General features: G+C 39.4%; 1 protein-coding gene across 1 annotated transcript in view; it reads left to right on the top strand.

The window, feature by feature from the left end:
* The window catches only part of FREM1 (FRAS1 related extracellular matrix 1), a 137,219-nt gene that overhangs the window by 65,204 nt on the left and 57,769 nt on the right, over positions 1–14,246 (top strand). Inside the window, exons 19-22 of the mRNA XM_047098120.1 lie at positions 2,129–2,351; positions 6,839–6,983; positions 10,838–10,979; positions 13,332–13,527. Of these exons, the coding sequence (XP_046954076.1) occupies positions 2,129–2,351; positions 6,839–6,983; positions 10,838–10,979; positions 13,332–13,527 (706 nt within the window). The remainder of the gene's footprint in view (positions 1–2,128; positions 2,352–6,838; positions 6,984–10,837; positions 10,980–13,331; positions 13,528–14,246) is intronic.

The following is a 14,246-nucleotide window of genomic DNA, read 5'->3' as shown; positions in this document are numbered from 1 at the left end:
GGAGGGGCAGAAAGAGAGGGAGTCACAGAATCCGAAGCAGGCTTCAGTCTCTGAGCTGTCAGCACAGAGCCCGACACAGGGCTCGAACTCACGGGCTGAGAGATCATGACCTGAGCTGAAGTTAGACGCTTAACCGACTGAGCCACCCAGGCACCCCCAAGTGATTTTTTAAAATAGTCATATTTATTTTGCTTTCTTGTGGAAAAGTATTTCTCTTGTAGACAGTCAAGCTTGATCAAGTCAGGATGCAACTTGCAAAAAAAAAAAATGAGGTTTTAGTTTAAGATATGATAATCCGTTTCAAAACTGCTCTGCTAGTAAGCTTCTGCATTTTGTGTATATTGATCTAAACCTTTTATTTACAATCTCAGCCAATGAAGTGTACAAAAAAGAATCCCAAATGTTTTCAATGGGATTTTTCAGTCATGTTGTAAAGTAATTTATCATTTTATAAATGAGAAACGTTGCCATATAGTGAGTCAAGAGTCTTAAGCTTTATGAAGAAGGGTAATTAGAACATATTTTAGGTTGCTTTATTAAAATTCTTGGAGAAAAACACAAGTTATCATCAAAGATAATTTCATAATTGTATCATTGCACATTAAATTATGATGCCATCTTAGTCCTTAATAAGTAAGACCAGGGGTGCCTGGGTGGCTCAGTCAGTTGAGTGTCCAACTCTTGATTTGGGCTCATGACATAATCCCAGGGTCATGGGATGAAGCCCCACGTTGGGCTCCACACTGAGCATGGAGCCTGCTTTAGATTCTGTCTCTTTCTCTCTCCCTCTCTCTCTGTCTCTAAAATAATCAAATCAAGTCAAATAAAAAATAAAATAAAATAATGTAAGGCCAGGTACAAGCAAATCAGCATCATTTTAGCCCAAGTATCAGAATGGCAAATGATTCTTCTTCATCCAAGTGCCGTGGAGACTTGTGGCAGGAAGGCTCTCTCAGTAAGAGAGGCTGAAGAGAAAGGACATTTTCACAAATCTAAACCATATGTATCCTTCATGGCTAACATGCCCACCCGGCCATGAAGACATTCCTGGTCTCCTCCACCCTTTTACACCTCTTGTTTAACCATATTTAGTAGCACTAGATATTTTCTTCCTTGCAGTATAATTATGGATGGAGCAGCCTTCACAGTCTCATCTACCTTTAATTTTTTAGCATATTCATATCCTCACAGCATGAAGCACAGTGCATCGCAGATTCCCGATAGACTTCTGTTAAATGTATATGTTCCTCTTATTTATATCTTGCTTTATTTCAAAATAGGAAACAAATATTTCTTTTTTCTCTTTATTCTCACTATGGGAAAAAGATCAAGACAGCTAAGTACCATGTCAAGTTCTAAATGGCTGGATCCCACCTGAAATGAAAAACATTCAGTTCTCTTTGTCCTTAAAGAATTATTAAACCTGAAGTGGGAGGTGGGTGTGGGGGAGGGAGTTTAGGAAAATTAGAGGCATGAGGATTGGGGAGAGATGAGGGGCCCAGAATTAAAATAAACACCATTATGCTTCCAGAAGCATCCTTCTCAATTGTTGTTGATTGCAATTGAAATACAGAAGGTCTTCCCATAATGACCAAAATTAGAAACCTAGCCACCCCCTCCCGTGTGAATAGCTGATATTTGTACTGTTTCTAAAGCAGAAACTTAAGAAATATGAAAGCAACGAGGTCCAGGAGGTTAAAATAACAGATTAGGTTCTGAAGGTGAAGGGTCTACAGTTACTTTTACAACTGAACTCTGTAAATTCCAGAAAGCAAACATTCCTTTGATTGCTTTTTCCCTGACCTTTGAATTATGCGGGGAAAAATTGTGTGTGTGTGTGTGTGTGTGTGTGTGTGTGTGTGTGTGTGTGTGTATCCTCTGTCCTTTATGGAAATGAATAAAATGCTTTGAAGTAAGTCTTCAGAGAAAACCAGAGAGGGATGAATAAATGTATTCTTTTCTTCCAAAGTCATGTTAAACAAGCCATTTCTTTTTAGGACTCATTACACACAAATTTCGTAGAAATGTTTCAATAGAGTATCTTAAAATTAGTTCTTTTGGGCAATTTCCTAGCAGAAAGACAAATTTTATTTCTACACACCTGAGCTTTTGACTTGTTTTTGTTCAGGTGTGTGAGGGTCAGAGGAAAGAGTTGGATACTTCCATCATCAATGCTGCTGATCTAGACGTTCCCAAGGACTCCTTGCTGTTCAGCATCACTCATAAACCGCGCCATGGCTTCCTCACCAACAGGATGCTTAGCAAAGAGTTTCCTCCAAATAAGCAGCCTGCCAACCCCAGCCAGAGGCATGAACTTATTCACAGCTTTTCCTTGGAACTTCTCAAGAATGGTATATCACGTTCCACTTCGTTTCATTTGTTCTTGTTGATTTCCTAATTTAGCCCAGAAAAGATAATAATAACTCACAGGAGTAAGAAGTGAAGAAATGGCCTTCAACTACTGTATTCATTTATCTCTCAAGGGTTTTCTCTGGGCTCTGGATTAATGTAGGGCATGAAGCCTCGGCTAGAGAGAATGGGTAGTTGAAAAGGAAATAAAATGTCTTCTTTCACTTTGGGAGCATCAATAAAAATGATACTTGTGATTTGGGGTATTTTAGCTCCAACTTTTTCATGTCATAATGAAAAATTCCTTTTTAAAACTACTGAGATCATGGACCTAAATTTGAAGAGATTTGTCTGCCAAAATTTCTATGTTTGAAACGAATATAGAACCACATATAATAACTCATTATTCTCCGTGGAGATAATTTGTTCTTTAAGGAAATGACACGTTGGAATAGCAGCCTGAATTATTTTTTAATTGCTCTTTCTAAAAAATCAATTTTATCCCATTTTCTGAATATAAACACACTTTTGAATATTGGAGAAAAAGATGGTTCTAGAATCACTGCCTATTCTCACTCTCCTTCCTGCCTTCACATGTTGTTTCCCCAACCTGAACCCCCTTTGCTGGGCTAGCCAACACTGTGCCTTCAGAACCAGGTTACCTCTGACCTCCCCGTGGAGCACCCCCTCCAGGACTCCAAACTCTTCCCTTCCTGTGCTGGTTTCATATCTGGGCCGGTTCAACAGTTATTCTGTCTGAATTTTTCCCTTCCCCAACCAGGATAAGTGCTCTGCCTCCAAGTTTATTATGCAATAGTTGTTCAATGTCACATTTGAACTTGAAAAGCTAATTCATATATTTCTTAGTTTCTATCAATTGCAAAGAATGAACTCCCGGCACTTAAGTTGATGATATGACCGAGTTAATAACCATGTGTATCAAATAATACAGTATGTTGTGACAATAGTTTTTTTCAAATATAAGACAAAGGAAAAGAAGTAATTATTCAAATTTTGCTCTCAAGAAAGTCTGTTTTCTAATTAGGTTAAATATTATTATTTATTATATTCTTAGGTTAAATAAGTAGGCATATTGTGTAAGTTCGCACTTACGCAATGATTTTGAAGAAAAAATAAAAGCAGTTTACATGAATTAATCCTTTGGTTAAAAGCTTGGTGGCCTTCTCAGAGACTGGATTTTCATCTTTATTCTTGATTCAGTTAGGGCTACAATTGGTTTAAACTTTAGTATATTCTCACACACATCCCCCACCCCAAACATACAGAACTTCTAAAACTGCTACCACCTTATGTAATCTGAGGTTTTTTCTTATCAATTATGAGAAACTTCTTAGTTTTTATTTATTTATTTTTTAAAAGCCCTTGACTTTTTATTTTCTTTAATTAAAATTTTAAAAAAATTTTAATGTTTATTTTGAGAGAGAGAGAGAGAGAGGGAGGGAGGGGGGAGGAGGGAGAGACAGTACGAGCAGTGGAGAAGGAGAAAGAAAGAGAGGGAGCGAGAGAATCCCAAGCAGGCTCTGTGCTTTGAGCGCAGAGCCCCATGTGAGGCTCTCTCTCATCAACCGTAACATCATCACCTGAGTGGAAATCAAGAGTTAGACGCTTAACTGACTGAGCCGCCCAGGTGCCCCTAAATTTCTTATTTTTCAAATGTTAATTGAAAAACATGGTTTGTGATAACTCCAGCTTTTCGTTGTATGGATTTACTGTCCTCTCCTTTCGTACAACTATCTTCCATTTTTAAATATGCAGATAGCCTTTCATTTCTTGAATTTACAAACTACACCTAAACATATCTGATGTCTATTTTTGTAACATAAATCTCAGTCCACATCTCATAGAATTTTTTCACATAAAATTTTATAGTGAGATTATTTGGTAAAAAGAGGTGAGCATTTATAATACTTTGAGGGAAAAAATTGCCGTTGCATGATACGCACGAACATGCCTATTTTCCTAATCAAGAATGAATAGGTTTTTTTTTAATTTTTTTTTTTAACATTTATTTATTTTTGAGACAGAGAGAGACAGAGCATGAACGGGGGAGGGTCAGAGAGAGGGAGACACAGAATCTGAAACAGGCTCCAGGCTCCGAGCTGTCAGCACAGAGCCCGACGCGGGGCTCGAACTCACGGACCGCGAGATCGTGACCTGAGCCGAAGTCGGCCGCTTAACCGACTGAGCCACCCAGGCGCCCCTAGAATGAATAGTTTTAATAACTTGTGCAAATGTGGTAGTTGATAACAGTCTCTTATCATGATCTTATTTTGAAATTCTCAGATTATGAGTAATTTACCATAGTTTCATGTCCATTAACCATATATGTTTCAACTTTTGGAAACTGCTTGATAGTGTCCTTTGCCCATTTTTCCATTGATTTATATTAACTTATAAGAGATCATTAAATATTTGATATGTCACATTTTTGTCACACGTTACAGACAAGTTTTTCTAGATTTTATTTGCCTTGTAATTCATGTTTTTTAAGTACAGAAATCACAAACTGTAAGTAGTGAAATTTATCATTATTTTCCTTTACATTTTCTTTCTTTTGTTTTTATAATAGGAAGACATTCGGCATTCAGAAATAAGATATAATTCACATGCCATAATATCTATCCATTTAATTAAGCCTAGAATTCAGAGGTCCTTAGTATATTCATCATCAGGATCAATTTTAGAACACTTTATCATCTCCTAAAAGAAATACCATACTCATTAGCAGTCATTCTCACTCCTTTCTTCCTCAGCCCTTGGCAACCAGTAACCTATTTTTTGTCTCTAAAGCTTTGTCTATTCTGACATGTCGGAACCATATAAGTGGAATGTATGATCTTTTGTAACTGGTTTTTTTTTATCTAACATAATGTTTTCAAGATTCGTCCATATTGTAGCACAAGCCAGAACAACTCCATTCCTTTTCATTGTCAAATAATATCCCATTGTATAGACATGCCACATTTACTTGATCCATTCATCAGTTGATGGGTATTTGGGTCACTTTCACTTTTGACTGTGAACATTCGTGTATGTATAAGTTTTTGTATGGATAGATACTATCATTCCCCTTGGGTTTGTATCTGGAGTGGAATTGCTGCGTCATGTGATAACTGTGTTTAATATGCTGAGGAACTGCCAAACTGTTTTCCAAAGTAGCTGCATCATTTTATATTCCTACCAGTAATGTGAGAGTTCCGATTTCTCTGCATCCTCACCAACGTTTGTTATTGTCTATCTTTTTATCATAGCCGTCCTGGTGGGTGTGAAATAGTACATCATTGTGATTTTGATTTCATTGCCCTAATTGTTGATAGCATTGAACGTCTTTTCATGAGTTTGTTGGCTATTTGTCTATACTCTTACATCTTCTTCGGAAAAATGTCTACTCAGATCCTTTGCCAGTTTTGTAATTGGGTTGTCTTTTATTATTGAGTTGTAAAAGTTCTTATTATATTTGGAATACTAGACCCTCCCTTATCAGATATATGATTTGGAAATATTTTCTCCAGTTCTGTGGGCTGTTTTGTGCTTCCTTGATAGTATCATTTTTAGCCTCAAATTTTTAATTTTGTTAAGATCTAAATTATCCACCGTTTTTGTTTTGTTTTGTTTTGGTCACTTGTGCTTTTGGTCTCTTATCTAAGAAACCATTACCTAACTCAAAGTCACAAAGATTCATTGTTATATTTTGTTCTAACAGTTTTTCTAGGTTAGCTCTTACATTTAGGTCTATTATCTATTTTGAGCTAATTTTTGTATGTAGTGTGAGGTAGGGATCCAACTTCATTCTATTGCCTGTGGCTGTTCAGTTATCCCAGTAACATTTATTGAAAAGACTATTCTTTCCCCATTGAATAGGTTTTGTTCCCCTGATGGGATTCAGTTGATTGTAAATGCATGAGCTCATTTCTGGACTCTCCTCTATTAGATTAATCTATACGTCTATTCTATAACAGTTACACATTGTCTTGATTACTGTAGTTTTGTAGTAAGTTTTGAAAATGGGAAATGTGAGTCTCCAACTTTGTTCTTTTTTAAGATTGTTTTGGCTGTTCTGGTCTCTTGCATTTTCATATGAATTCTATGTAGGTTTTTTAAAAAATAGTTTTATATTTAAGTTTTGATTCATCTAGAATTTATTTTGGTTATTGGCTTGAGGTAGGTATCTAACTATAATTTTCTCCAAGTAATGAACCATTGTTTTCATTCAGTTTATTAAATAGTATATCCTTTCCTCACTGATTTCTAAATAAGAGCCTTATCAAATACTAAAGTATTTAAATACAATTTTTTAACAAACTAAGAGGGCAATCTTACTTTATAAAGCAGTTTAATTTCACCCTATGTAGTGATTAATGAACTCTTGCTGATACCAATACCTTGGAAATTAAAAGAGATTATGTGTGTTTCAGAATGGCTTAATCATAAGAAAGATTTACTTTTTCTCTTTTTCCCCTTCTTCCAGGAATGAAGTTGATGTATGTGCATGATGACTCAGAGAGCCTTGCTGATGACTTTACAATCCAATTGTCAGATGGGAAACATAAGATATTAAAAACGATTTCAGTAGAAATCACCCCAGTTAATGATGAGAAACCAATGCTGAGCAAGTAAGCTACCTGAAGAATCCTTTTCAGATGCTCTAGAAAATTCTGAAGTCTGGAAGATTAGGTGCAAATGTAATGTGTGTCTTCCAGACAGAAATGAGTCTTTGACAACTCCTGTCTTTCACAACTTGTCCCAACTACTCAGAAACCTAGAACCATGACTGCAAATGTTAGTTAATACAACATCTCCCTAACAATTCTTAGGTACACCCTTTAATTATTTGATTTCCATCTAAAAGTTCTACTTAGTTGTAAATAATTAAGAATGACTGAACCTACAATATGGAATGAACGGTGTACCAAGTATTTGAACACATGTATATATACACGCACCTGCATGCGCACACACATACCAAAGTGCAATAGATGTGTAGATTTAACTAGAATGTGGTCATATTAACTGCAGACAGTCCTCCCTGTGAAATTGATCAAACTTTTACCTAAGAGTGGCTGAGGGAAATATATACATGCCATTTCTATCATCATCTTGGTATTTCAGTATCCACCAGTCCCCTGTGTTCCATATGGATCAACTCTCCCCTGCTACCTGATATCAAAATGATCACTTAAATGATCATTTAAAAATTCTGCGCTGATATTAATTGCAGACTGTCTCAGTATCTCCCTCTGCAGTTGATCAGTTTGAAAATAGGGTACAGAGGCTTCATCAATTATATTTCTATAGTTCTGGTCATTTCTCTTATTACCAGCACTGTACAAGGGTAAAACTTTAGAAGGCTCAACTTTCTCTAATGCTGGTTGCGGAGAAGTGTCTGCTTCTTGGGACCTCTTTGACCACTTCACCCCAGTATTCAATGGTGCAGCAGTGAGAGGCATTGTGTAGACAGTCCTAGCTTTTCGCAGGAAGTGAATAACTTCCTAAAAATGTGTAAACCCCCAAAGTCTCCTCCACTTTGCAGAAATGAGGACCTCAAACAAGTCCCTTCTCTAGCCTGCCATTCCTTCATGGGCCATCAGTAAGGTCCTTGAAAGTCATTATGGGAAAAACTGATGATAGTTTTTTGGAGGGTTGCATCTCGGACGTGAGTTTAACTAAAAGTATTCAGAAGAAATTTTCATTTTCTATTATATAGGTGGAATGTTGGACTGGCATGACCTTGATTTATAAAAGTGAAAATATGAAGGGTATTGCAGTAATATGAATCCTCTGTCTGATGACCTGACTGCATCTGAGAGGAAGAAAGAGAGATAAAAACTAGTGTTTATTAAGTGCTTACTATGTGACAGACACTGTACTGGATCCTTTTACAGAATGTATTTCCTTAAATCCTCGCCAGAATTATGGGAAGTAGGTATCATTATCCTTACTAAGAAAACTGAGACCAGACTAGTAAAATAACAGGACACTCACTCACCTCTGTCTGACTTACTATTTCCTGCTATGTTCTTGCCAATAAACTGCCTGGGAGAGTTCATCTACAGAATTGCCAAATCTCCTTCAACTCTCTTCCCAGTCTCTTCTTTTTCTTTCTTTTCTTTTCTTTTTTCCTTTTCTCCTGCGGAGCGGTAGTTATATTCCCCCTTCTTTCCCTTCCTTGTGTATCCTTGGGTGGATCACCTTTTGCCTCCTCCCAGAATGTGCTCCGTTATTTTTTTCTCTCACGTCGTTAGTCTCTCCCTTTCCGTTCCTTCTGCTAACAAGGATGGGATGTAGTTAGTGGTTAAGAGAGCAGATTCTGCAGCCAGACTGCCTTGGTTCAGCCGCTGACCAGTTGTGTGGCCTCGAACTTGTCACTTAACCTCTCCCGGCCTCTTTGTCAGCCTCTTTGTAAGCGGGGATAATAACAGCATCCTTTCCACAGGGTTGTAGCAAGGCTTAAGTGAATTAAAAGACGCAAAGGCGCTTGAAAGACTGGCCAGTACCTAGTGAATGCTCCTGAGTGTTAATTATTACCATTATTGCAAGCAGGTATTCTCATCCTAAAAAACTAAAACTGCGAAGATGACCCAGTTCCTCATTTATTTCAGTGCCAAACTATTTGGAGGAATCAGCTTGTGCTTGCTTCGGCCATTTCTGCCCAACCTCCCCCACTTTATTAAAGCTGCTCCCTTAAAAGTTACCCTGGGCTTTCCCAACGGAACGAATGGCTCGTCTTACCTTGCTGGACCTCGTTAGAGCATTTGGCACCATTTCTTTGGTAATTCCTTTTAGATGCTGTGGTAGATACTTTTGGTTCTCTGGGTCATGCTCTCTTGGCCCCCCGACCCCTCCCCCCGCTCTGATTATAGTCGCTCTTGTGGCAGAATGTGCCACACACACTGTCGGGGCTGCTTTACAAGTGCCCTCAGTGTGTCACCTCACTTGCTGGGTGGCACAGGGATTCTCCGAAGCAGCACTGGCTCATTCCGCCCATGTCCAGACACCGCAGAAAGCACTCTGATGGTAGCTCGTAACCTGTGGGAGCTAGTGGATGAAATAAATGTCCCACACTTCCATCCTTCAGCAGTACAATTTGAAGCATATTCTGCATGATTCTTCAAAGGACCCTCAGGAGCACTGAGCCCCATTGCTGGAAAAACAGCTTTTGTTGCCTTTCCCTCCTGCCCTGTCTCACTCCTCGCCTCTTTCTCTTGCTTCCTGGGATCACTTCCCAAATAAATTACCTGCACCGCAGTCCTTGTCCCACACTCCCTTTCAGGGTAACTCACACTATGACATAATTTCTTCTCCTTTGGCCCCTCTGGCATTTAATTCTGACACTTTCTTCCTGCCAAACTGCTTACCTTCTTCATCACATTGGCTTCCTTCCTGCATTGATTAATCTGTTTCTGTCAATGGCACCACTAATCTCCATAAGCAACCAGTCAACTGATTCGTGAGGCTTCTAGGAGTAATGGGATTAATATTCTCTAGGAAAGAGGTGAGTAAAAATCCCTTGCTACTGCCAGGGAAGATGTCAGTCCTGGAGAGGGTAAGAAAGGCACCAAGTAAGAGTGGTTAGAAGTGAGGTGTCTGGGCTCTGGCTTCTCAGCAGGGACGCAGAAGGCGGTTGGAATGCTGGCTGGTCCTTTATCTGCATCCCAAGGAAACGTCCGGTTTTTATTGGAAACCAATCTGTCAAGTTGGACAGAGTTTGGCCAAAAGCTAGAAACACAGGTGGAAAGAAATCCCTTCCTCACTTTGGTGAGACCGGGGCAAATGGCTATGTCGGCCGTGGAAAGAATAGCACCAGAGAGGACCTGAGAACCACAGTAGAGGCATTTATGGTGGACACAGCAGCCACCTTCTCTTCAGGACACCACGGGCTAACCTGGCCGCTGGAGCACTTGGAAACGATCCGTCGCTGTGAAGAGAAAGCTAGCTACTCAGAACGTCACCAGGGGATGGGGGAGTGATGTCCAGGGCCGTGGATGGCCCAAGTGTCACCCAACTCATACTGGTATTTCATAGAGGGTACCAGAACACCCGTGGATAAGCCATTTAATCTCTTTACGTAAGTTTTTGTTGGTGAAATTAGAATGACAATACCTTGGCTACTTAGGTCCTGAAGCTGTTGTGGTAGCAGATGAAATATTGGAAACTAACCCACTTTATAAGAGAAATTACAACATAAAGTTGTGAAGTTCAATGCAGGTTAACTGTTAGAAGGATTTAATTACCTCATACCATCTTCCTCGTTGCCGACTGATTGTCTTTTTAGGACGTTCAAGTGTAAAGGGAAATGAGAGCCCGTTTCACAAGTCTGACTCATCACTGGATGAGTCCACATACGTGGGATGTGGAACATCATCCCCCAATTGTTGAAGATTGGGAACCGTAATAGTCATTCTGAATGACCCCTGTGAAAACAATGCCTTCTATTTTCCTGTCGACCTCGACATCTTCCTTTTTACAGGAAGGCTGAACTTACAGTGAAAATGGGTGAAGCTCGAATTGTTTCTAGTGCCATTCTTTCGGCCATAGATGAAGACTCACCCAGGGAGAAGATTTACTATTTATTTGAAAGGCTTCCCCAAAATGGGCAACTTCAACTTAAGGTTAGTGGCCTTTTTACTTTTGTTTTTCAAAACTAATGTGACAGGTATAACTTTTCTTAATACACAGATTTCTGTAACTGAATTTATTCTCTCACAGCCATCTTTTGCCCAGAGGTAGAGAATTTAATTTTCTTGGTTTGGGGTGAGCTCACACTCTACTCAGTTTTCTTTACTCAACTAAGGGTATATTCAACCAGTAATAAGGTTCTTTATTGTTCCCTGTCCCCTGGGATTGTACCTAAATTTTGGGAGAGGGGGTTACTGGGGTAAATCAAATTGTCTAACTTCTGGCGAGAGCCAGGCATCCTTTGAGATATCTTAATTCCCACCACATTAAAAACGTTTGTAATAGACTACTCTGAAGAGCAGTTGTTGTGGATATTTACAATCTGATTCTAAAGTTCATATGGAGAGGCAAAATACCCAAAATAGTGAGCAAAAAGGAGTGCACAATTAATCACATTACCTGACTTCAAGACTTACGATAAAGCTGCATTAATTCAGTTAGGGTGGGTTCGGTGAAAGAACAGACAAACAGATCAGTGGAACCGAATAGAGAGTCCAGAAGTAGACCCTCCCAAAAATACAGTCAGCGGATCTTTGGCAAAGGAGCAGAGGCAAGACAGTAGAGAAAAGATACTCTTTTAACAAATGGCGCTGCTCCCCAGTCTGATTCAGACTGTGTGCGTGACAACCACGGAGTAGCCCGACACAAATTATGGATCGGTCACTTGAAAAGGTCACTTGAGTAATCCATCAAAACGTTTATTTGAATGATGGATTAAAGCCAGCAACAATAAACCACCAGCCATCCCCAATGTGATTATTTGACTGAGCGCTTAACTTATAATAGTCCTTAGAAGAGCAGCGAGGATTCATTCTTCGTGGAACAGCTTGATTGTCTTAGATTGTAGGCACCATAGAGAATCAGAATAAAGAGCGATCGCTGATTCACATTGAGGTACAGCTGTGTCCTTATTTCATTTCAAAGAGTAATGAAGCAGAAATGCAGTGAGAGCTCACACATTTGGGTAGTATGGGAACTGAAGTGTTTTGGGTGTGTGAAAATCCAGATGGGTCCAGGTTCCCGGTACGGCACCACCGAGTCTCCCAGCTCCCTTGGGGTGTTCCAAGTCTCTCCAAGACCCGGGACCAGGACTCTAGGATTCCTGGACTTTCTCAAGGGTTCTTCTATTCTGGTTGACTTTCCTTAGTTGGCCCCACCTTAAGCCTGACTCTCTTCCTCTTTGGGGGCTTGCAAAGATTTTCGTCAAATCAGAGCTGGCATTTGGGAGTGCAGATGGGGAATTGTATGGAGATGGGAGATAGCAAAAGATATCTTCTGTATTTGCTTTCTCAGAAAAGATTACAAGAGAGAAAGGTTAAATAGAATTGCAGGCTGTCCAGTTTAAAACTCCAAGGAGACTTTTAAAAAATGAAACTTGCAAACAGATCTTAGGTGGAAACACATAATGAGCTTGATTGTTACAAAATAACTAACTTTCACCCAGTGAGCACTAGGACAGAACATAACCTCTGTAGAAACATCAGATGAGCAGAAATATTAAAGAGGAGGAAACTTGATCAAATAGGGTAGAAAGGGAAGGGGTAACACGATGAAGGGAGGGCAGGACAAAGCATTTTTTGCTAGGAATTTAGAATCTGTGGAATGACGTGCCAAAGGAAAGAAAAAAAACAAACAAACAAGGTTTCACATTTTTATTTTAATCTCTTAAACCAGACAAGGAAAAGCATGAGATAATATGGTAGAGTAAATTTGTAAGATGACATTTTTCTTGAATTATGCCAAGTAACTTTTATGAGCTATTGTTAGGGAAAGCTAACTGGGAGTAAATACATCCATTCTATTTTTTTTTCTATTTCAGATTAGTCCAGTGATAAACAAGTTTGAAAAAAAAAATAGGTTTGATTAATTGTACAATGATAGGACCTAGGAAAAAAAAAAGGAAACCTCAAATGAAACACATTTAATTTTTAAAGAATCAATTTCAGAAGCTCGATTACCCACCTGCTCTCATTCATTGGAATATTCAATCAGCTATGATTGCTTATGATAAATACCTTGGAAGTGGCACTGCTGTTGAATTGCCACACGACTGTCAAAAATCCTTTAGTTGAAGGTAGTTCTTTCCCCAAGGTCTTAATTTGTTTTAATATATTTCTTTGAAAGGAAAAAAAATAAGGTAAAATGGCAAAAAAAAAAAAATTGCATCTGGAGATTCCCTGAAATATCATTTATATTGGAGGTTTACAGGGGACATGGAAAATGTCCACTAACACAGCTTGGAAGGAAAACACCACGGGCGGCTGACTAACTCTGGCACCTTTCAGCTAGGGAGGGACTGGGTCCCTCTCCACCCTGGCATGAAGTGCACTCAGGAGGACGTCGATCTGAACTTGCTGAGATACACACACACCGGGGCAATGGACTCCCAGAACCGAGACAGCTTTACCTTCTACCTCTGGGATGGTGACAACAGGTCACCGGCATTTGACTGTCACATCACCATCAAGGATATGGGAAAAGGTAAAAAAGCATCTCTATCAGGGTTATTGGTCCGAACTGAGCTGCTGGAAGCACTGAAAGGTTTTCAACTACCTTCCTTCTTTCCTTCCTTCTCCCTCCTTCTGTCTTCCTCCCTCTCTCCTTGCCTTTTTGCCTTCTGTCCTTTGTACCTAAAATTCCATCATTTATGATTTGCTTCTTTGACTCCTCACCCGCTTTGCCTGGGAGCTACGGGGTTCATGACAGAAGTCCTTCTGTTTGTTATTTTTAGTTATTTTAAAGAGCCTATTGGGAATCCAACCTTGCCCACAAGATGGCTGCACAGGCTGCTTAGAACAGTCAGGGTTTTCTGCTATAAGTGAAAGTTTACCAACTCCATGTGATAACTCTAATTTTTTTTTTTTCAACGTTTATTTATTTTGGGGACAGAGAGAGACAGAGCATGAACAGGGGAGGGGCAGAGAGAGAGGGAGACACAGAATCGGAAACAGGCTCCAGGCTCTGAGCCATCAGCCCAGAGCCTGACGCGGGGCTCGAACTCCCGGACCGCGAGATCGTGACCTGGCTGAAGTCGGACGCTTAACCGACTGCGCCACCCAGGCGCCCCATGATAACTCTAATTTTATCGCCCAGAAGTGAATTATTACTTGAAAATGAAGTTTCATGGGAAAAACATTTCCAATATAATAATAAAAAAGGAACTATAAATATATTTTAAGATTGAAAAATTATAAAAAGGA

Source organism: Lynx rufus, unplaced genomic scaffold (assembly GCF_022079265.1).
Source record: "Lynx rufus isolate CCGP_SWC_20201006 ecotype Redwood Valley unplaced genomic scaffold, mLynRuf1.p SCAF_10, whole genome shotgun sequence".
Classification (NCBI taxonomy): domain Eukaryota; kingdom Metazoa; phylum Chordata; class Mammalia; order Carnivora; family Felidae; genus Lynx; species Lynx rufus.
This window is presented reverse-complemented; position numbering and strand designations above follow the sequence as displayed.